General features: G+C 34.3%; 1 protein-coding gene across 1 annotated transcript in view; it reads left to right on the plus strand.

Moving 5' to 3' along the window:
* The first annotated feature begins 3,103 nt into the window (after positions 1-3,103).
* The window catches only part of DSG1 (desmoglein 1), a 38,608-nt gene continuing 18,159 nt past the window's right edge, over positions 3,104-23,552 (plus strand). Inside the window, exons 1-9 of the mRNA XM_036245729.1 lie at positions 3,104-3,296; positions 11,823-11,858; positions 12,125-12,256; positions 13,416-13,571; positions 15,424-15,568; positions 18,173-18,339; positions 20,260-20,394; positions 20,670-20,855; positions 22,831-23,090. Of these exons, the coding sequence (XP_036101622.1) occupies positions 3,252-3,296; positions 11,823-11,858; positions 12,125-12,256; positions 13,416-13,571; positions 15,424-15,568; positions 18,173-18,339; positions 20,260-20,394; positions 20,670-20,855; positions 22,831-23,090 (1,262 nt within the window). The 5' untranslated portion in view covers positions 3,104-3,251. The remainder of the gene's footprint in view (positions 3,297-11,822; positions 11,859-12,124; positions 12,257-13,415; positions 13,572-15,423; positions 15,569-18,172; positions 18,340-20,259; positions 20,395-20,669; positions 20,856-22,830; positions 23,091-23,552) is intronic.

Below are 23,552 nucleotides of genomic sequence, written 5' to 3' on the forward strand. Positions count from 1 at the left end.
TGCCCTTGTCCAGGAATTAAACCCAAGTCCCTTAGGTGCATGGGCCAATGCTCTAATTGTTGAACCATACAAGCCAGGGCTCCCCAGACATTTTTATGTGACTCATTGAGGAATAGACTAATTTCAAATAATGCAAACAAGATCTGGAATCAATACATGTCCTGGGAACATTAATATAGAGTCAAATAACAAAATTTCTGTTTGTATTATCCCTAACATGTTCATCTCAATTTCTTCTTCATTTTTAAGATTTATTTTTGTTTCTCTTATTTTTAAACAACTAGTAGAGCTGATGAGGGTAGATTCGACACATACATGAAATCAGAAGTTCACATATAACATGAAAGCACATTGCATGGAAATACATGAGTCTATGCTACAGGTGCTGTGTAAAGGAAGGGGGGCAGAACAGTCAGTTACTTTAATGAAGCATAAAAGTTCTAGATCATTAGAATCCAGCACCTTTAGTGAAAGAAGCTAATTATTTTCTCTCTTGGGAAGACATGACCGTATCCGAAGCTGTGGGCGAATATAGAACTGTAGACACTTGCGATGCCCTTCTGCTGTTTGCAGTGCCTTATGAAAGAGAGCAAAAGCCTTTCCCAGGAAAATCTTGATGCCTGTGAGAAAATGTTAGTTTACCAGGGACATTCCAAACAGAAAAATAACTCCAAATTTCATGAAATTTCCATGAGCTGAGACCTGTTGGTACCTATGTGGGGGCACACTAAATAAACAACGTTCCTAGCAGACACGGCACAATGAGACCAGGTCGGAAGAGCACAGTTAGGTGACTGTTTAAACTTACAGATAAGGTGGCTGGAAAATGTGAACATGTTAATGAGAGGGCTTTGTGTTGCCTATATTTTAAAGTATCTTAACTTGTTACATTAGAGAATAGGATCAATGAAGGGTCAGGGAAAAGGACTGGACCAACCGAGATAATAGGAGTACTCAAAGAAAAGGGAACCAAGAGGTCTGACTGGAAACTAGAGAGAAGCCAGGGTGCTCTCAGTTGAGAAAAGGAGTTGACTTTATAGGGAGCCAAAGGAGTTGAGGTAAAGAATAAGATAGACGACAAAAGAACTGTGCAATAGAGTAACCACTGGCCACGTGCAGTTATTTACATTTAAATGAACAAAAATTACATAAAGTTAAAAATTCAGTTCCTCAGTCATCGCAGCCACATTTCAAATGTTCAATAGCCAAAAATGGTTAGTGGCTACCACACTGGATAGCACAGATAGAGAACAGAAGTCCTATTGGATGGCACTGTAGTAAGGACATTAAAATAAGTAGGAAAGAGGAAACAGCAGAGGAAGAAGTGAAGGAGGAGGGATGGTGATGCTCAATCTCCCTTTCCAATTTGTGCTCAGTATCACTCGTTCTTATGTGACCGGCAAGATCACTGCTGCTCTGCAACATGGGGTTCTGCCTCACCTCCTCTCAGGAAGGTGCTGGAGAGGTTGCTGTTTTACAAATGCTCTAGTTAGTTGGGATTGTTGGAACAGGGCATTGAGTTAGTGGGGGAGCTAAGGTTGGTCATAGGTGAAGGCCTGTGCACACCCTAGTGCCATGTCCGGGATTCTAGGTCCATAAAGCATTCATTTGCCACTGAAAAGCTGCAAGAGCAGGTTCTTTCATCTCTGTTGTCCAGTGAGTCTTCAATCATTCATGGGCATACACTCCTACTGCTAATAGAGCGCTCAGACTACATCATTGATTGACACTCACTTTCTATCTTATCTAATAAGAAATTTGGCCTGACAGTCTCCTTTTATTTTATGTATTCATATCAATCAATTCTTAGTATAAGCAGTCTTATTCACTGCAAGTAAATAGAGGCAGCCTAACTCCTTCCCTCTCAGCTCCATGATTAATAGCATGAAATTTCAAACCTCTGTTGAGTAACCTTCTTTGTCACACATCTGCAGTGAAACGACAGCATTCCATAGAAGCTCTGACCCTCAGAGATATCCTCCCTTTCTAGGACATTTTATCATCCTTTTGGTCATAATCAACTTCTTATCCAATCCAATAGGTCTTTTGTTCCAGACTGCCATTTAAAATTCCATGGACTTCCTGTCACTCACAAGATTTATACTAGATATTGCAAGGTGAAGAGAACATATCCCCAAAACACTGTCTAATGCTGCCCTGTGAGAGTCACTATTAATTTTCACAAACCTCAGGGCTGCTCAGTTTCCCATTTGCATGTGTGGGCAGCCGTTTCTCCAGTGTATTCCCCATGTTCTAATTGGCTCGCTCTTCAGATTCTTGGCTCTGTGCTTGGGAAACGTCGCTGACTTTTAACCCACCTCACCTGACGAGCAGCTTTCTGTGCTTCCATTAGTATTTCAGGCACAGATTCTCATTTTAAAAATTATCAACAAGATTTTAATTGGAGGTTTTTATCGTGTGGGTTTTTAAATCTGACAGTAATATTTTAATATTCTTTTACTGCCCTTGAAAAAGGCAAAACTTCAAAGAGAAAAAATTGTTGGGGAGAGAAGATGACCATTTAGAGAGAAAAACAGAGACTTCCCTGGACTTAGACTGGTCACTTAAAGGCAGAGGACCTTATAATTGTAAGTATCATAGTTTTGCTTGTATGAATTAATGCTTTAAAAAAAATCCTCACTCGTAACATTAGCACATTTTTGCCTCATAAAGAACAACTATGAAAATGACTATTTTCTAACATCCCCTGAAATGGAAAGTTTATAAATTTTCACTGTGACCTGTGTGTCTGGCTAGAATCATGGGCCAGAACATCCTTTTTTAAAAATACAAGCTTATCTTCCTACTACATTTCCCTTTTTAATGTGAGAAGAAGCTAAACAACCTGTGAATAGAGCATGGGGTGAAAAGCCCCTATCAGCTGTTTAATTCTTCATACTTCCGATTATTTTAAATACCTGCCACTGAAAACCTTCAGTAAAGGAGTGAATCTTCCATGTCCTACAGAGAGCTGGAAGAAGGGTGTGTCCCTAAGCTTTTACCTGGGAGCAATGATGATCTTGTCAAGCATTTTAGGGAGACCAGCCCAAGTTTATAGGGTGGGGATCTAGACTGGTTATACGCACCTTCAGTCATTCTCCCAGCAAAGGCAGAAACACCTCAAAGCCTGCATGTAAGAACATCTACTGAGAAATTATTTTAATCAGACTCCCGCTGAGTGGGGTAAAGAAAAAGAACAGAGAAGAACAAGCAGCACTTCTTGGTCCTGGATGTAAGAGAACCCAGCAGCGATGGGCTGGCACTTCAGAACAGCTGCGGTGCTGTTCATTTTCCTGGTAAGTGGATTCTGTGAAAAAGCCTTCATGATCATTCTCGTTGTAAACAAGAACTTTTTAGAAAATGTTGTTTAGTGGTATTTCTCAACTAACCCCATCAAAGGTTTGTGTTAACGACCAAGTGATTTTATGAACTAGATTTTAAAATAGTGTTTCTTTGATTAAAGACTCAAACTCATATTAATGCATCAGTGTCAACTCATCAATATGACATGTCTGACATCAAAGTCATCGCTAAGTCATTCTGGGAAAATATCGAATTTGGGGAAGTCATTTCACTATTTAATAGCACTTTGTTGTTCAAATTCTCCTTTCCAGTTGGGCTTTTAAAGTAATATCACAGGCGTAACCTGATTTTTAACCTAAATATTTTTCCATTGTTTTGGTATCTTTGCCAGTAGATTCGCTATAATTTTTAGAATATAAAAGTAGTATCTGTATAAATTAAAATTGTATCAGTCTGTGACTGGCCTTACTATCAAAAGAACCTCATTGGTTCCATACGTGGCTGAGATCCATATCACTAATATCAAAAGCCCACATTGCTAAACTCTGATTTTATTTAAAACAGTGTTTTTATTTAAAAACAAATGGCAGTATGGGAGATTTATAAGTGACATAGTAGATGAAGGAATGGCTATAATTAAGAAATAAGTATAATTATCACAATACTGGTTCTTACTAATGGAAAATCACTAATGTCTATGATATAAAAATCATACATTGATGATCAGACCAATGTAATGAAATGTTTTATCATTGTCCCCCTTACACATTATTAGTTTTCTCTTTTAAAAGGTACTACTAAGTACAGAACCAAATGTTGCATCAATTTTGCTTATGTCAAAAAATTTTTAATCACAGTGTCTCTAACAGTAAGGTTAATATTATCCACAGAGGTGAGTGCCAGTTAAATCGCGATCCAATTTGGCAGGATGTATGTAGTGCTGTGGTTCTTATTTGTTTCTACTTGCTTAATTTTTAAACTGGATTGTTGGGTTTTCATAATAACACGTAAGATCTTTGACTCAAGGTATGCTAGTTATTTTTAATTCAGTTTTTAAATTAAGATATATCATAACCTGTGGATTTAGTTGTAAATGAGCATCAATAAACTGGTAGCTTTAGTTCCAAGTTGCCCTTTAAACATAAGCTCTATTCCACAGACTTTTTAGTGGATCTTTAGGATCAGTTGATATCATAACTTGGCATGTGGCAGGGATTGATGAACATAATGCAGGACGTCATTTGAACATAAGAGCATTTGTACATTGTGAAGTATGAAAAAGTTTTATTTTTAATTTTACATAAATTTGATCTATTAAGGCCTATTATAGTTACAGTTAATTAAAGTTTATTCATATGCTTATGTACTTTCACTATTCAGTGAGATACTTTATTTCATTATTTTTATGATTATTTTTAATTACATACTATAAAATTTCTTTAAACAGCCACTTTCCAATTAGTCATTCTTCAGTATAATGTATCATTTTATCAAAATCATGCATCCTTATTGAACTTTCTTTATAGAAGTTTCTGGGCATTTGTATCTTGTTTGCTGAGTCTTGATGAGTTTATTTTGTGTGGGTTGTTTGTTTGTTTGTTTGCCATATTTTACTTAGGCATCAACACAAGTTTCTCACATGCCTTATGAAAATTATTTCTCAAAGAACTTATTCTATGATGAATTAAAATGTTTCACTTTTACTTTACTGTGACATTTTTATAAACGATTTCACTTTCTAAGATATGAAAAATCACAATTTATTTATACAACTTATTTTATCAAATTATTTGGGTAAGTGTCCTTTGGAGTTATATAGTCTATTTGTGCCTTAAAATACTTTTTTCTGAACATTAAACACCACTATAGCAAACTCATTTACCTCTCTGCTAGCGTCACTGTGAATGTTTGCTTTCACAAAAAAAAAAAAAAAAAAAAGTGTATAAAGTCTTTATATTCTTCTCTGTTCAAAGTCTTTAAGTGAAAACCTACAGTAGGGAGCATAGTTGGACACTTTTGAATACCTTTAAGACATTTAAACTGTTATCTTTAGTGCAAATCCATCCGAGAGCTGAGCAGCCATCTATTTGCAAGTATGTTGTGTAGTCTGATCAATATACTTGAAGGTATAGTCCTCGTTCAAATTAGTGGGTTAGATCTGGGAGAATAAAAATTAAGAACCTTCTCTTTTAGTAACCAATATTGGCACATGATTATTCCATTATTTAGACAAGTTTCTTGGACAGACAATAGCTTACACCTGTTATAATACAGCAAGCCAAATAAATGTTCCTGATTCTGTATTTATTTTTCTTTCTCTTTTGTTTCCAAGAAATTAGTGCCTGGGAGGGGGTATTCTAGGCCAGAGAACAATGCTACCTATGCACCAAATAAAAGAAGTCTGAGAATGGTTGTGACAATGTTGTGAGAGGTGGCATGTGGCATGTAGGAAAGCAAGGAGAATTTTTATAGTTCTAATGACTTCCAAAACTTACATGTCACTTTGTCAGGTCCAATGAATAGAATCAATACACTTTCAAAGGTCTTTTTCTATAAAAGCCAACTTCCACAGCAAAGAACTCAAATAAACCTCTCTGTAGTACCAAAAATGATCCAGTTTCTTCAGCACAGCATACTAACCTAACTTCTCTTTCCATACTTAATATTTCCTTTCGAAAAAAATCCTGTCACCACATGATAAACTAAAGCCACACTTCGAACTCAGCTGAAATTATTTAGTATTTCATCAGTAGTTTATCTGAGTATTTCTCAGCACTCACACAAAAATACACATAAAATAATACAGGGGTTAGCAAAAGTAGGTTTACAGTTGTGGGTACACAAATCACAATTAATTCTTGTATCATTATTTATTAAGTATTGTATTATTTATCTGTATTACCATTGTAAACCTACCTTTACCCACCCCTGTATGCACTTTATTACATAATTCATCAACTTACTTGAATTGGACATTTAGATCCCCGTAATTGTGTTTACTGATGCTTAATGCAAAGAAAGGACTAACAAACTGCTACAGACTAAACAGAAGACAAGCAAAAAAAGGAATTCTTTATGCTTTCTTTAGCACATATTACAATGATATATATTATAGATATTAGTATTTCAGTAAAACATTGTATAGAAAATGGAAGCAGTATTTCTGTTCATCTGCTTAGTAAAATCTATAGATTGTATTTAAGCAAAATAATATCTATTTATATAGTGCTCTTCATTACAGATTTAATGACAGATTTAGAACCAGAAACTTGTTTCATCTTTATGTAAATGAAAGGTACACATTTATCATCATTTTTTGTGGCCGCAGAATAAAAACATTTGTGCCATGCCTGATTTAGGCAATAGAAAAACATAAACCATTGGAAAACGCTGCCTTGATAAATCTGAAGGCTTGGCCCCTAGGCAGCAAGATACACCTATTTAACAAGGCTCGTGAACCTAGAAAAATAACACTATTATCTACACCCAAAGCACTTAATTTCCAATAACTCTTTCTTCACTGTACATTCTTCAAGGACATGGTTGCTGAATATGCCCATGCCCTAGTACCATTGCCTAACGTATAAGCAGGAGGCGTACTTGGCATTGCAGTTAGACTTACTATGCTCCCATCAATTACGAAACCCCCTTACAGAATGCTGGGTCATGCCACCCTTTGCTGATTATGCTTGGTATGCAAATTTCTTTAATGGACTTAGGCAGGTCAAAGTAGTTTAAATTCCATTGGCTGCTGATCCTGCCCTCAACTGGTCTATGAGAATAGAGCTCAGTCCTTTACACCTGTCTAATGAAAAACCACATCCCTACTAATTAATGACTGCCTGTTGCTCATAAAACTACTTGACTGCAAGTTAGTTGAGGGCAGGTTCTGTCTGATTCACTTTTGTATCTTTCATAGTGCTTTGCACCAATGCCAGATTGTTCAGTAGATGTCTCATCAAACAAAGTAGAAGCATCAGAAGACAATTTTTGGATAGTTTATATTTTCATTTCCCCACAAACTCCAAAAAATAGTCAAGGTATTAAACATGAAAATAATTATGTTGAGTTTCCCTAACACTTATTTTCATGATGTAGTATTACGTTTACATTTCATCAAAGGCTTATCATAGTATTTACAGAGCTTAAGCTCTTTAAAGATATTAATCCAGCCTTAGATCCACATAATACGCATTCAATATATATTTGTCAAATAAATAAATAAACCAATGAATAAACAAAAGAAATCAAGCTATCAAGAAGTCAGTTCCAGGCTGACAGCTTTCATGCAAGAAATACTCATACAGATAAAAGAAAAGGCTTTATTTAAGAAGCAAATTATTATGTTTTATTTTAGCTATAACAGTTAAATACATTAGTATTTGATGCTTAATAAAAACTGTCAGGTAACTGGAAGATAACCTCACAATTATTAAATGCAAGAGGTTTTCCTTATAAAAATTATAAATATTTTCAAGACAATTTTTGTTACAGGCAAAGAAATATAAAACTAAGTATTAAAAGAAAATAACTGAAAATTAGTATAATTAGAGATTCAATGAAATTAGCCTACATTCTTGTATCCTGTGGTTGTTGGCTTCTTTTGCTTGTGTGTTTTATTCTTTTTATATATATATATATATGTGGGTTGGTTTCTAAAATCAAGATAAAAGAAAGATTCACTGAGGATTCACTTCAAGTGAATTAGTCACTGCTCCAGGGACAAGTCTGGATCATCCAGTATGATATCCTTCAATTTCCCTCTCCTAATCAATTGATTTTAATCTACATCTTTTCACTCTTCCTTACCCTCTGTCTTCAAAGCCCTTTCTTTCTGCCTATTCCCTCCTGGTCATTAAAATACCTCCAGCAAGTACCTTTTCAACCTCTCTTATTTCAAATCATAATCTCCTACTCTTCTCTACCCCTACCTTCAAAAATCCAGATTTCTCACAAAAGTGGCATCTTTATGTTCTCTTCTCCATCTTACTCCCCATTCCTCCTCAGTCAAGGAAGGCTTGTTCCACCCAAATGAAAGAATTCTCCCAAAGGTCACAGAAAACCTTACCATTTTCTCAGGTTTTACTCTGCTCACCTTTTTTAGATCATCTGACACATATTCACACTCTACCTGTCTTTCAGTTCTCCCTTCTATTTTTTTTTTTTTTTGCCAGCTAAATTTTTATTATTTATTTATTTATTTATTTTCTCCAATTTTTTATTAATTTATTTTTGTTACAGATGTTTCTTCTTTTTCCCCCCAGACCCCCTCCTCCCCATCTAGCATTGTTGTCTATGTCCACTGGTTACGCATACATGCATATAAGTTCTTTGGTTCATCTCATCCATCCTATTTTTTCCTATATTTTCCTCCTATTTCTTTGTCCACTTCTTTTCTATTTCTTTTGTTGTTTCATGTTTGTTATCATTGTTCTCAGTTATATAAAGGTATGAATTCCCCTGGTTTCATCCTCAGTCATAGATTGTTTCTTTGCTGTATTCTCTAGGGATTTCTAATTCTCCCATGATTTTCAACCACCCTACCTGAGCAGGTGTCTCTTAAATGTGTGTATCCAGCCTAAGCTATTGCTCATGATGCTAACACATATTTCAATCACTGAACATCTTCACCGGGCATTTCTCTGGTATTTGACACTTGATTTGTTCTAACATGCTAAATTCTACTTTTGCCTTGCTCTTGATCTCCTAGTTTAAAATTGCCATTGCCTGAGACTCTTCCCTCTCTTCACACCCACATCCTACATGTTCTCGAACACTGTCGATTTCAACCAAGCAGTATCTCTCCCTAGATCTTTTCCCGGTCTGTTCCCACTGCCACTGCTCCTCCTCATCCCTGGACTGACTTGATGCAGAAACTCAACTGCTCCTGGCCTGTCATGCTGCCTCTTCCCACCCCCTCCATCAATTGCTGCCAGTCATCTTTTAGATCCACCATTTTGTCATCTTTTTCCCATGATCAAGAAACTTTAATATTTTCCTACTGCACATAGAAACTGGGTGTCAGAATTCTAAAGGTAACAGTATATAATTTAGTCAAGGTCCTGTCATTTTACAAATTAGCAAACTTAAGCTCAGAGACTTTAGGAAGTGCATTGAAAGTTTTATGACTGTACCAAATGCTCTTTTTATCTCATTATTTTGCCTTCAAAAGTTAAAGAGTGACTTTGTTTCAGAGATTATTTTAGACTGAGAAAAAGACAGTATAGTTATGTCAACACAACTTTTTTTAAAAGCAGACTTGGCAGTTTGTTTTAATTACTTTTCTAATTGAGAGCCCGACAGTATGGTGAAACCTACTTGGTCTTCTGCCTAGGTTCCCTCTCATGGGAAAAAGAATGACCCAGCTTCATAAAATTGAAAGGTTAGTCATCTGGCATAGTTCTCCAAAACAAACCACAGGACTGACACTTCAGTATCTTAGGGAAGTACAAGACAGATAACAGATGAATACACAGTCTGTAGCTATGAAGAAATGGCTTCCAAACAGACAAGTAAGGTATCCCCACACCCTCATTCAGCAACCACAAATGAGAGGAGTGATCACTCATGAGTTCAAGGAAGCAAAAAGCACACAGCTGCATCAACATCATTTCATTTCTGCGCCCAAGAAGGACACTACAGTAACATTTCAGTTACTTGTCCAAACCATTTGGGCCATTTGCTTTTCTTACCACCCCCAATATTACTATTATTGTTGTTGTTGTTGTTATTTTATATAAGCATTCCTAATCACAAGGATAATATGATATTAGATTAGAAACTGAATTTTTTCTGAATTCTCAAAATTGTAATGTCAGTTCTCAGTAGTATATTTTATTTAGTAATTTATGTAAAATAATCTATCTTGCACTTAATTGTAAAACCCACACCTCAAGTACAAATGTAGACTGAATTGTATTGCATTTTATGTAGCCATAACTTAAATCAAAACCTCAACTTCCTCATCTATAAAATGAAGATAATTGTAGTATTGACCACATGTACTTGTGAAGATTAAATGCATGGATTTCTCTAAATATGTTGTCTAGTACTTAGTTATCATTTAGTGAATTGTAATGGTGATAATGATAATGATTAATGCTAAATATATCTCATGAGTATGTAACTCCTGTAATAAATATATTATCTTTTTAAACTACTCATATTATCATAATACAAATTTTCTAGAATTATAAATTATGGCAATTTTTTAAAAAATATGTATTTAGACACTAAAATTATATTTTTAATTTAATGGTGAAATTACAATTCACTATAAAAAGTAGTTTACTATATTTTGAATTACTATTATTAGTCTTCTTAAAATTACAAACCATAATTTTATGTCATTAATAATACAGATAAAGCCTGTTTGCAATACCAGTTTTCATACTTTGCAATTCTAAAAACACTTCAAGGAGAAGTTAAACATGTTTTCGTTAGGGAGAAATAAGAACTGAAGATTCACACTGTATTTATTAATTCTAAGTGCAATTTAAACTTAAAAAATACAAACTAGGCTTCAAATTCACACCTAACTTTTTAGATTGATATTTTACAATGTCTTAAGTATACTGATATATTAAACTTAATACATAGCGTTTGTGTTTTCAGAAATACCTTTGGTTTTTAGAGAAAAATAAGTTTAATTACCCTGGTTTAACACTAGAAATCAGATGTAAAGCTCAAGGGCAGAGCTGAGCTGAAACTGGCAGAACTCTGCTTGACTAGCTCATTTAGTGCAGGAGAAGAGAATAATGGAAATTGCTTACCCAGTAATGTGTCCCTATACTCCTAAAATTTCTCCTCGCTATGAAAGGACGAATTTATATAATCTATTTTGTTTAGTGTGAACAATAAAACATCAAATTTGAGAAAATTATTTGCTTTTATTTTAGAATTTTATATTCCCATATTTCAAAGCAAGTAAAGATTTATTATCTTAAGATTTTCAAAAATAACAGAAAATTATCCTTTTAGAATTGGGATGTGAAGAAGCAAATATTTTGGAAACTCTCTGGACACTTTCTGCTTCATATTCTTTCTTCACCCCCAAACACTTTTTTTTTTTCTATTTCCATCTGTGGCTACTCAGATGTTAAAACTATAGTCAAAAGTTTTAGTATCATAACTTATTGTTGAACATCACTAAATATCTCCAGCCCTTCAGGCAAGAAATTTTCTAAGGTACCAGAATTTCCAACTCTCATTCCCACTGGGTTCTAGCTTCAAATGTCCTAACTCATATGATTACAAGTATCTGCGTAGGCTAAGAATAAAAAAGAGGTTAAAAATAAAAGTAATAAAAAAACACAGGGAAAAATTAAAAAGTGAAACTAAAAGGAAAGGGATCCTTAGCATCATTATCAGACCTGAGAGATAAATCAGGTCCACCTGCTATCCAGACTGAGAAAATAATTTTAATGACTCAGATTTGTTTGATTTTTTAATGATTTGATGACATAAACTGTAAAGCACTTAATGAAAAATTAACTATTGTGTTTATCTTATTTTTATAGGTGATGGTAGAAGTTAACAGTGAATTTCGAATCCAGGTAAATATAACAAATTAATTTTTTCAAATTAAAAACAAAGAAAATGGCTTGAAAGTAAGAACATATCTTTGCCCCCCCCCCAAGAAAATTTATCCTTGTAAGTAAAGTTAATGTTACGCTAAAATTAATACAGTATCAAAATTACCACTTTTTCCAAATAAGCATCCTTTCTGACATTATAATTACCTCTCCTACAAATTCTTTAGTAGAATGTGAATTATGAATAAAAGTTAATAGGTACCATTACTTTACCCTGCACATTCAAGGTAAGAGATTATAACGCCAAAAATGGCACCATCAAGTGGCACTCAATCAGGAGGCAACGGCGTGAATGGATCAAGTTTGCTGCAGCTTGTCGTGAAGGTGAAGACAACTCAAAGAGGAACCCAATAGCCAAAGTAAGTATCAACCCCAAAACTTAAGATCAAAAATCAAAATGGGTGAAGTCAAAGTCTCACAAGAACCTACCTTTTAAATATTTTATGAACATAACTCACTGAGAAGTTATGATAATCAAACAATAATCATTCAGATTATAAAAATTGAAGCCATTAAAAGATAAATTAAGAAATTTAAGCACTCAGGTAAACATTGACTTACCTTACGGGTGAAATTAATACACATGATCATTTGTTACCCCAAGCACTGGATTTTAAAAATATAGTATTTTAAGTAATGAATTTACCACTCAGCATATTTACAGGAACTATTTCAATATATGTTCTTTCTGCCTCATAATCTACTAGAATTAAATTCCTACTTTTGGCTTGTTTGTGAACATTCACAATGTACCTTTTTTTATAATCTTTTTCCTTTCACTTTCCTTATATGACTTTGTACACCTACATACACAGATTCACTTATATACAAATATATATATGTACACAGACACACATGCAAACATAACATTTTCACATGATATACACAGAGACATCCCCCATACAATATTTTATTTAAAAAAAAAAAAAAAAAAGAGTCCTGATTTCTACAACCATTTATTAGGGTTGGTCTTTTTACTTTACTCCTAATACAACCTCCTCATTTTCAGAATTAATAGTTTTTACACAGAGTCAGGTATCTTTTATTTTTTAGCTACATAAATCCACCTCAATCCTCACATTTAAATCAGAAGATCAAAGTTATATAAAGACAACCTTGCCAACTCCTTAACAGGGCAGGAGTTCCCTACTCTAGACCTGGTGCTAGCCCAGAGCCTGAAAGTAATACGATCAAACTGTAAATGTTGAATGGATGGATGAATGAATGGATGAATGAATCATTACATAGACTTAAATGTATCAGGGTGATATTTTATTTGTTATTTGGTAGAAATACAAATTGAATTTCTTCTATTATGTGATCAGTTACCACTGAAAATACTAGAGCTGTAACTAGTCCCTAGTCCACTTACCTAGGAAAGTAATTCTCTACCTCCAGAATTTTCCCCAAAATGACAGGGACAGGACATTCAACAACTCTCAAAAAAGACAACTATTATATATCAAACAACAGACTTTTTTTCATCCTGTAATATTTTCAATTGTGCTCTTTCTGCAGATTCATTCAGATTGTGCTGCAAACCAGCAAGTTACATACCGCATCTCTGGAGTAGGAATTGATCAACCACCTTTTGGAATCTTCATTATTAATCAAAAAACTGGTGAAATTAACATAACATCCATAGTTGATCGAGAAGTCACCCCATTTTTCATTGTAAGTGGGTGCCATGTCAGTATACATGTTCAAGCCTCAATTATTTTTGGAATATCTTAAGCTCAGATCATACTTACTTTATTTTAAAAGTCTCAGTATTGGGTATTTTTGGTTGTCTCTTAATTCATGAGTAACTATGACCCAAGAGACACACAGAGAAGATTGAGAGACAGAGGAGTGTTTTGCTTAAGTGCCTTAGCAAAAATGCTAACCTCTGTTCTGGCCCCCGTGGCAAGCTAGAGTATTTGCTTGGGAGGGCAAGTACTCAATTTTTACTTATTTTTCTTTAACTCAGTGGAGAATGTCGGTTCCCTCTAACCCTAATGCCAGGTGATGATTCTGTAGCTACTATGGGAGCCTTTCCTGAGTAAACATACTTTAATATACATACACATTGCTCTAATCACCTGAGCACAGAATTTGAAAGACTTGTTCCCCCTTAACTGAATCTAACTCTATTCTTCAGGGTACCTGTGTCAAAGTTGAAGTGCTTACTCTTCAAACCCTTCACCTCATTTCTATTTTAAGCAGCTGACCTTGTGACTAACTTCATTAAAAAATCTGAGGCTCTCCACCACAAACTCCTATAATTAATTCTCTCCACCCTCAGGTTCTACATTCAATCGAAAAGCAAGATGAATTTTCTGTTTGTTTTTTTTTAGTATATCTCAAGAGTTTCCATTGTCCCATAGTTACATGGTTTTACAAGAACCTTATTGTATCGTATTTGTTTTTTCATATCTCTTCTGCTCTCTCTGTGAGTAGATTCCTTCATGGTCAGCCTTGTTAATACTTAAAATTAAAAACAAAGAAATAGGCTCTGGCTGGGTAGCTCAGTTGGTTAGAGCATCATCCCCATATGGGTTTCTATCCTGGATCAAGGCACATACCAGAATCAACCAATGAATGCATAAATAAGTGGAGTGATAAGATTCTCTCTCTCTTTCTCTCTCTCTCTTTCTCTCTCTCTCTCTCTCTCTCTCTCTCTCTGTCTCTCTGTCTCTCTCTTCCTTACTCTCTAAAATCAATGAATAAATAAAAATTTTAAATAAAGAAAACTTGTCATGATCTTATAACCTCTTCTGTTAAAACCCATTAAATCCATATCCAAAGTACTTTCAAATACTAATCTGTTTGCTGCTTTCACTCATACTGCTTGTCTGTATTCCTAACACTATTTTAATTTCTCAGTCTTCTATTCAAAATTTATATTCCTGCCTTATTTCCCACAATGTTTTCCCCAAAACTCTCTAAATCAGCATGCCAGCCTATTTGCTTTTTTAAAAGTACAAAACATTTTTAAATGAAATATATCAAATAGGTAAAATAGTATACATTATATTATGTACATGTCTAATAACACAACAACACAAACACCCATATAGCCACCACCTAGCTTATGAATCTATATTTCTTCGAAGCCCCAATGTGACTCTCCTGTACCATAGCCTCAATCCCTAATAGTTCCTATTTCTATTTTCAAACAATGTATTTTCATCACTTTGTTTCTTTCCTTACATGAATCCCTTTGCTTGGAACACCCTGCCAAGTCCTAGCTCCACCGGTTGAAATTCTCTTTTAAGATCTGTCTCAATCATTACATCCTCCCATGATGTCATAGTATTTTTGTTCTTCCTTTTGTAACTGATCATGTTACCTTTTCTTCAATGGTATTTTCAGTACACGTGTGCCTCCTCTTGATTAGAAGTACTGCTTGTGCTTACACTTCAGTAGGACACAAAGTCTTATTTGTCTTTTAGTTACACAGTGCCTAGTATAGTGTCCAAACAAAGTACAAATTTAATATTGGTTGCATCATATAACTATTTCTTTCTTTCTTTTTTTCCCCCAGATCTACTGTCGAGCTCTGAATGCACAGGGCCAAGATTTAGAGAGACCTCTTGAGCTCAGAGTTAGGGTTTTGGATATAAACGACAACCCGCCAGTATTTTCTATGTCTACTTTTCTAGGACAAATAGAAGAAAATTCTAATGCAAGTAAGTAATCAACTTTATTAGGTAAGCAAGAATATATTGGCTTCCAGATGATTCTTAACAGCCAGTCAACTAAAGGCTAAATTAAATGTAAGAGATCATTATAGAAAAACATGCAGAAGACAAAGGCATGAGAACGTCTCCATAAAGGCTTTCCCTTCAACTGCAAAAGCAGCTTGAATCTGTCATATGCAAAGGGCAACTCCAAAGTAATGAAAAGAATGTTCTCACGTAATTCTCATACCACCTCTGTACCAGATTCCTAAGGAAAAATTCCAAAAGAACTTTGCACAGTGGCAGGGGCGCTGGGAAAAGAAGTTTGCCTCCCAGCCTGACTGCTTTGAAGGGCAATCTCATCAACTTGAATTCATACTGCTTTTTCTTTTTCTTTTTTGAAATTTTAACTACTTTAAAGTTACTCATAGAAATCACTTTCAGGCTATCTATTTTGTGATCATAATCTTTAAAAGCTTTTATGGACAGCAAACACATGCAAAACAAGTATTGTTTCCTCTTCTATATGATTCAATATATATAAATTTTGTTGGCTTTTTACTCAAGTTACTGACTTTATGTATTTAAAACGTGTTGTAAACCGAATCCCATTTGGCCCAGCAGCATATTTAAAGCCTATTGTCTCAGTGATGCTAGTAGCGAGGCACCAGAAAACCTCTAACGCGACAGAGCATTTACGTGCAAGAGTTTCAGAAGTTCAAAGGTGCAATGCCTCCCAATGGATTACTGTAAATGGCAACATTTTAACTGCCAAACATTCAGTCACATGGAAGAGACGGTATATCAACTACTTAGCACACTATTGAAGATTGTCCTAAATATATTAAAACAGCAGAGATCATTTCTCATTTGAATTCAAAACATCAACTTATCATGGTTACTTTTAAGCTTTAAATGGTATAACTTCTTATATAAATTTTTAAAATCCTTATATTTACTTTTATTCATTAAAATACTCTACCTACATTTTGAACTTTTATTTATTTATTTATTTTTTATCCTCTCCCGAGGACATTTTTCTATTTTTTGTTCAGATAGAGTGGGGAGGGAGAGAGAGAAAGAGAGAGAGAGAGAAACATTGACGTAAAAGGGACACATCGAGTGGCTGCCACCCACACAACTCAACCAGGGCCCGGGACAAACTGCAACCGAGGCACGTGCCCTTAGTGGGAACCGAACCCGGATCTCTCTGGACCGCAGGCCTACGCTCTAACCGCTGAGCCAAACCGGCCAGGGCTGAAGTTTTAAAAATATCATTTGAACAATGTTATTTTGAAAAAATTCACACAACAGAAAGTACAAACAGGACAGAAATATGTGTGTGTGTGTGTGTGTTTTCTGTTCAGAGGCAAGCATTATCATTAGTTACTTAGGTACACGTTTTATAATTACATAAACATATATAAACACGCTTTTGGAAACTTATGTTTTTGGAAACTTTTCTACATACTAATACTCAATGTGAACATTAATTTGAACATATTTTGAACATATTTCCATATTAAGAAATATAGATTTTCTTCAATCCTTTTAACATTTGCCTCAGATTCATTGTATGAACATACCACAATTAATTGCCTTTTGAAAACACTTTTTATTTTTTTAAAAAATTGTTTTCCCTTCATTGATTTTAGAGAAAGAGGAAGGGAGAAGGAAAGAGAGATAGAAACATAGATGAGAGAGAACATCAATTGGCTGCCTCCTGCATGCTCCCCACTGGGGACTTGAACTGGCAACCTCTTGGTGCATGGGTCGATGTCCAATCACTGAGCAACAGCATCCAGGCTGAAAACATTTTTTAAATGGTGCTGAAATGAAGAGGGAGAGAGAGAAGGAGAGAGAGAGAGAGAGAGAGAGAGAGAGAGAGAGAGAGAGAGAGAGAAAGATGAAAGTTACTCTAGTGCATTTTTGTCTATAGAACACAGATTGTGTTTAAACCACTTTGAGTGTAGAGAAGAATTCTAGTTTATGAACACTGGCAGCCTTTCACATTCTTCAGTGTTCTTTCAAAACTGCTGATAAGGTTATTGGAGAAGATAAGGAATAGGACAAAGTAGGGACCATCCAAAACAGAACAATAATATATATTTACGGAGTGCGCATTATTCAGTAGGAACTGTATCTAATTTTCTCTCATCAAGCTGTTTAATTCTCTCATGAACTCAGGGAGAATGGTCCTGTTATCATCCCCATTCACAGATGTGGAAACTGAGGTGAAGATCATATACCTAGGAAGTGCTATATAGTTGAGAAACAGTTGATCTGGCCTTAATATCAATTTGTTTCACCACAGCAGCCTTAAAAAAACATTATACTAGAATAAGAAATAGAAAGGCAGAATAAAACATTTCTTTGTTTTCTAACCACCAGTAATATCTAGGTACTTGGTAAAATGTGATTTTTTTCTCAATGCAAATGTATAGAAAGGAGCTGAGATATTAATATGTTGAAGAAGTAGAAAGCAAAAATGGTACAGTGCACATTATATGAATCAACTCACCCTAACACCTTGTTGGAAAATTAATATGAATATGCTACCCTATAACAAAAATGCAAACTGTCCACTTCCAATCAATTTTCCTTGATTTCTAGATACACTGGTCATGAGACTCAATGCTACTGATGCAGATGAACCAAATAATTTGAACTCAAAAATAGCCTTCAAGATCATAAGCCAGGAACCTTCCGATTCACCCATGTTTATTATCAACAGATACACTGGAGAAATTCGAACAATGAATAATTTTCTAGACAGAGAGGTAATTTCTTTTTCTTTGAATGGTTGTTAGTTCATAGGAACTGATTCTAAAAGCAAGAGTACTGAAGAAGTGGAAAAAAAGAAACCATATTTAAAACTTTTAATTACATAACCTTTTCACGTATGGTAACGACATAGAAATATCTTTAAAATGAAAATATGGGATTCCTCACATACATTTTATACTTTCGTTTTTCATTTATTCTTACTTAGGATGTGTCTCAAATTGAGAAAACTATATTCTGAGAGTACATAAACATATGCATAAAGTAGAGGCAAAAATCTATTTTTAAAAAAAAGAGTTCTCTAAGGAAATAAATTTAAAATCCATTTGTTATTATATCCTCTATCTTGCTGAATCACAATGCATTCCATCATGGTCGAGGCTCTAAAAATTTTTTCAGGCTATAAAACTTGTTTATCTTTCTTTAACTTGGAATATCCTAAATTTATCTAACAACAGAAATCTTTTTTTTTTTCCTTCCCTGTGTTGCACCTACTTATGTTCCATTGATTACTGTGAAAAATGAATCACAGGAACAGAATGATAGATAGAAATTACGTAACATCCAGATTAATCTTTTCATTTACAAATAACAAAACAATTAGTGAGTATTACCTAATTAGAATCAGCATTTACATGGTTTCTATCATGCCATGTGGTCCCACAGCTTAATGTAAAATACCAACTTTTCATTATTTTAAAATAATATAGCTGACCTGTATGTATTGTAGGGATATACATGAGAAAGTTTTGTTTTCTAATTAATACTCAATGAAATGTTATTTTAATCATTATAGTTATTTTAAAATGGCATTCTCTTCTTAATGACCTAGAAGTTTAGGATAAATCAGATTTTTTTTTTCTTTATTGGTTTTAGAGGGAGAGGAAGGGAGAAAGAGAGAGAAATAGAACCATTGATGACAGAGAACATTGATTGGCCACCTCCTGCATTCCCCCCACGGGGGACTTGGCCCACAATCTGGGCATGTTCCCTGACCAGGAATTGAACCAGTGACCTCTTGGTGCATGGGACGGCATTCAACCACTGAGCCACGCCGGCCAGGCTAAATCAGATTATTTTTACACTCTTTAATGATCTAAATGCCATCAGATTCTAGTTTATCTATATCTCCTTTTATACTTGTTTGAAAATTACCATCAGAAGAAATGGACTATTTAGCTCTTTTTCAAACTTCCTTAAAGAATCCAGTGAAACTCCTTTAATGTTGAAAGAGTTTGAGCAGTGAAGAGCTCCAAAAAGTCAAGGAGCTCTGAAGTCACTGGGAAGTGACCGGAGCAGAGAGTCTTAACCTGGCGTCCAGGGAGAGACCTCAGGATGTCTCTAACTATGAATCCTCTAAGACTGTATCCCAGCTTTAAATGCAAATATGCTTGTGTCTGGAAAAGGAGTCATAGCTTTTACCAGCCTCTATACATTTAAGCACCATTGAGTAGCATCAAGAACCTAGATCATCAATAATTCTGCCACAACTGTCACCCCTCCAGAAATGCAAACCATTTGTTATTTCTTTATTCTCGCACAGTCAGGGACAGATTGTTAAAGATATGAAGTTTTCATGCCAAAATTCTTAATAAACCTTAACCTCTTTCTTCCTGATCGTTTTGACCCACTTTACCCTTTATGAATGTTTTCAAGTTCTGAGCAAAGAATAAGAAATAAGGCCTTTGAAGAATGTTGCCTCTTTCAAATGAGGCTGAATAAGCATTTGGGCAACTAGAACTGGCAAATTTCATATTGATTCATGTGTGATTTGTGAATTTTCAGCTATCTGTATTATCCTGATCACCGCCATAGATTTATGTAAATTATGAGCCACATTTTAAAAGAACTTTATAGGAGACAGAATAAGGCCTGTGTGTATCAACTGTGATATTGTCTGTAATGTGTATTTTTAGCAATATGCCCAATATTCTCTTGCTGTAAGAGGCTCAGACCGAGATGGTGGGTCAGATGGTATGTCAGCAGATTGTGAATGCAGCATTAAAATCCTCGATGTCAATGATAACATCCCATACATGGAACAGACTTCAGTAAGTATCTGTCTCTGAAATTAGTAACTTTAAATTCATCACATTCTAAAATTTGTTTGAACAATCCTCTTTACAGATGTCTATGTTATCTTTAGTCACATACAACCCAAATGTAGACATGTACTTTGTGCTTGTTTATATAATGCACAGGGGGATAAATATTTGAACAGTGAGAAATGAGACTATAATAATGAATAATTATAAATATTCAATATGAGTCTAGTATAGTTCTCTCATTCACACAATCTATAAGGCTTTTTTGCTTCTTGTTTCAGTATAACATAAAAATCGATGAAAATGCTCTGTATTCAGACTTGCTCCAAATTAGAGTCATTGATTTGGATGAGGAGTACACAGCGAACTGGATGGCAGTAATCTTCTTTATCTCTGGAAATGAGGGAAATTGGTTTGATATAGAAATGAATGAAAAAACAAATGTGGGAATTTTAAAGGTTGTTAAGGTATGATATAATGATACTAAATATTTTTGTTCTCTTGGCCTTTTCCAAATGTTCATCTTAAAATAAAATGTTGAGATTTCACTAACTTGAGTGGATGAATAAAAATTCCTGTTTTAAAATGGTATATGATATAGAGCTTTTACATAGAGGGGTTTTCTGCTTATATAGTTTCATGGAAACAGGCATTGAATTTTAACTTGAAACTCTTCTATCAATACAGTACTCCCTCCCAGATCATGTCAATTGAAATAATTTTTAAACAAGAAAGTATTATTTTTTCTTTATTGATTTTTTTTGAGAGAGAGGAAATATGAGAGAGAGAAACAGAAACATTGATGAGAGAGAACATTGATTGGCTGCCTCCTGCATGCTCCTCACTGGGAATTGGACTCACAGCCTGGGCATGTGCCCTGACCAGGAATCAAAGCAGCGACTTCTTGGTGCATGGGTCCATGCTCAACCACTGAGCCACACCAGCTGGGCTAGTCTATTTTTTAAATGTGTAATAGCGCCCTGGCTAGGTAGCTCAGTTCGTTAGAGCGTCTTCCTAGTGTGCCAAGGGTTTGATCTTGCATATACAAGAAGCAACCAGTAAATGCAGAAATAAGTGGAATAACAAATCAATGTTTCTCTCTCTTCCTTCCCTCCTCTCTCTCTCAAAAAATCAGTTTTAAAAAAAAATTGAAAAGGTGGTGCATAAACTCTTTGTGATGTGTACAATATGGATTCTTCATAGTAAAATGTAATTCCTTTTTCACTATCTTCTTCCTCTAGCATAGTCCTCAGAAATAAACTTCTAAGGAATTCTGTCCTCAGGGGAATGTGTAATCATTTGTTTCATATTGTCATAAAGTGGCACCATGTCCATAGCTTCCATTTGGTGAGGCCAAGTGCAAAGGCGTTAGTTTATTCCTCACAGCATCCTTCCATATTCTTTCCACTATACTACCTAAGATTCCATGCCTGGGAAACTGAGTCCTAAACTATTTCACTCCAAACTCCTATATTACTTTAGAAAATTCATCTACCTGTCTTCAATACTGTGAAATGGGAATGATTTTTATTTTTCTCCCAGATATGGCATCACATATTAATTTATTTTTTATGATTATATACTACATGTAATAAGTATGTGTGTTTGTATGTAATGTATATGTATACATGATTTTATAGTCATTTTTGAAATTGCAAGAACAGCTAACATTAGAACAAAGACTAAAATTTTTAGCTAGGTAGTGTTCAATGTATGAATCAATGGTTATCTAAATGACTCTCAGTGAAAATTTAGGAAAATATATTTGACATAATGCATAGTTGTTTTGGATATTATAAGTAGTTGATATTAACACCATCTTCTATAATGAAAATGACTATTTGGTTATTTTAAAGATGAAATAGTTTGTTCCAGAATATGTTGAAGAAATACGAATTTCTCTTTATTATTTACATGCTACAGTCTAGCTCCTAACTTACTGAAAGAAATCACATTTATAGAAGTAAGATTCTTCTAAATAGTGTTTATGGATAGAACCAGTCAAATGATGGAAACTACAATGTATCTGGCCCATACTTTGTATAAATAGAACTACTTTCTGAAAATATAAAATGATACAGAATAACATAAACTGTCTTTGCCCTACAAAATGCAAGGATTTGACCATTGATATTATTTTCAGTTTTTAATTTGGTGGACAATTCAGACCCATGTCACACTTTTTCAATGTTTTCAACAAAGGATACAAGACAATTGGGCATTATATATATATATATATATATATATATATATATATATATATATATATATATGTTTGTGCACTTGTATTGGATTAAAAATAAAGAAAGAATGCATTGTATGTATTTATATTTAATTAAAGAAAGAAGCATAAGAATTTATTTGCCTATTATCAAAGGATTTCTTTTTCTTCTAAAATGTTTTTCTTCTTCTAGTAAAACTATTTCACTCTGTATTTTCTAGCCCCTAGATTATGAAGCAATGGAGAATCTACAACTTAGCATTGGTGTTAGAAATAAAGCTGAATTTCATCATTCAATTATGTCTCAATATAAGCTCACAGGGACTGCAGTCTCTGTGGTTGTGAATAATGTCATTGAAGGCCCAGTGTTCCGTCCAGGTTCAAAGACATTTGTAGTAACTAGTGATAGAGGACAAAATTATGCAGTGGGATCTTTTATAGCTACTGATCTGGACACCGGTATGGATTCAACAAATGTTAGGTAAGACTGACATGTTCCAACTAATTTTCATCACATATTGAATTAAGTACATATGTTCTTTTTAGAAAATTTAAGTATGAATTAAAATGTTTTTCATTATTTTAAAACTCTCGTTTAATCATAAAAAGTACTAACTACTGAATTATTACTTAATTTAGAATGCTTAACTTCCAAACATATAAAAATTTGTGCAAAATATAAGATGTAAAAATATGAAGATGTAAAATGTGAAAATATTGTATCTTTAAACTTTGACACCCCTTTGTTTATATATTTTATTGACCAAATTAGCTCATTACTATTTATAGGTTATTTACCCTGGAAAATTTTGTGGACTGAGTTTCCCATTGCAAATTTGCCCAGATTGTCAACTATATTTAGTTACTTTCTTTACTTTAATCAGCACTGAGTACTGGCCAATAATAACTTTGGTATGAAAAATGAATTAGAGCAAGGAAAAAT

This window comes from Molossus molossus, unplaced genomic scaffold, assembly GCF_014108415.1.
Source record: "Molossus molossus isolate mMolMol1 unplaced genomic scaffold, mMolMol1.p scaffold_m16_p_6, whole genome shotgun sequence".
NCBI lineage: Eukaryota > Metazoa > Chordata > Mammalia > Chiroptera > Molossidae > Molossus > Molossus molossus.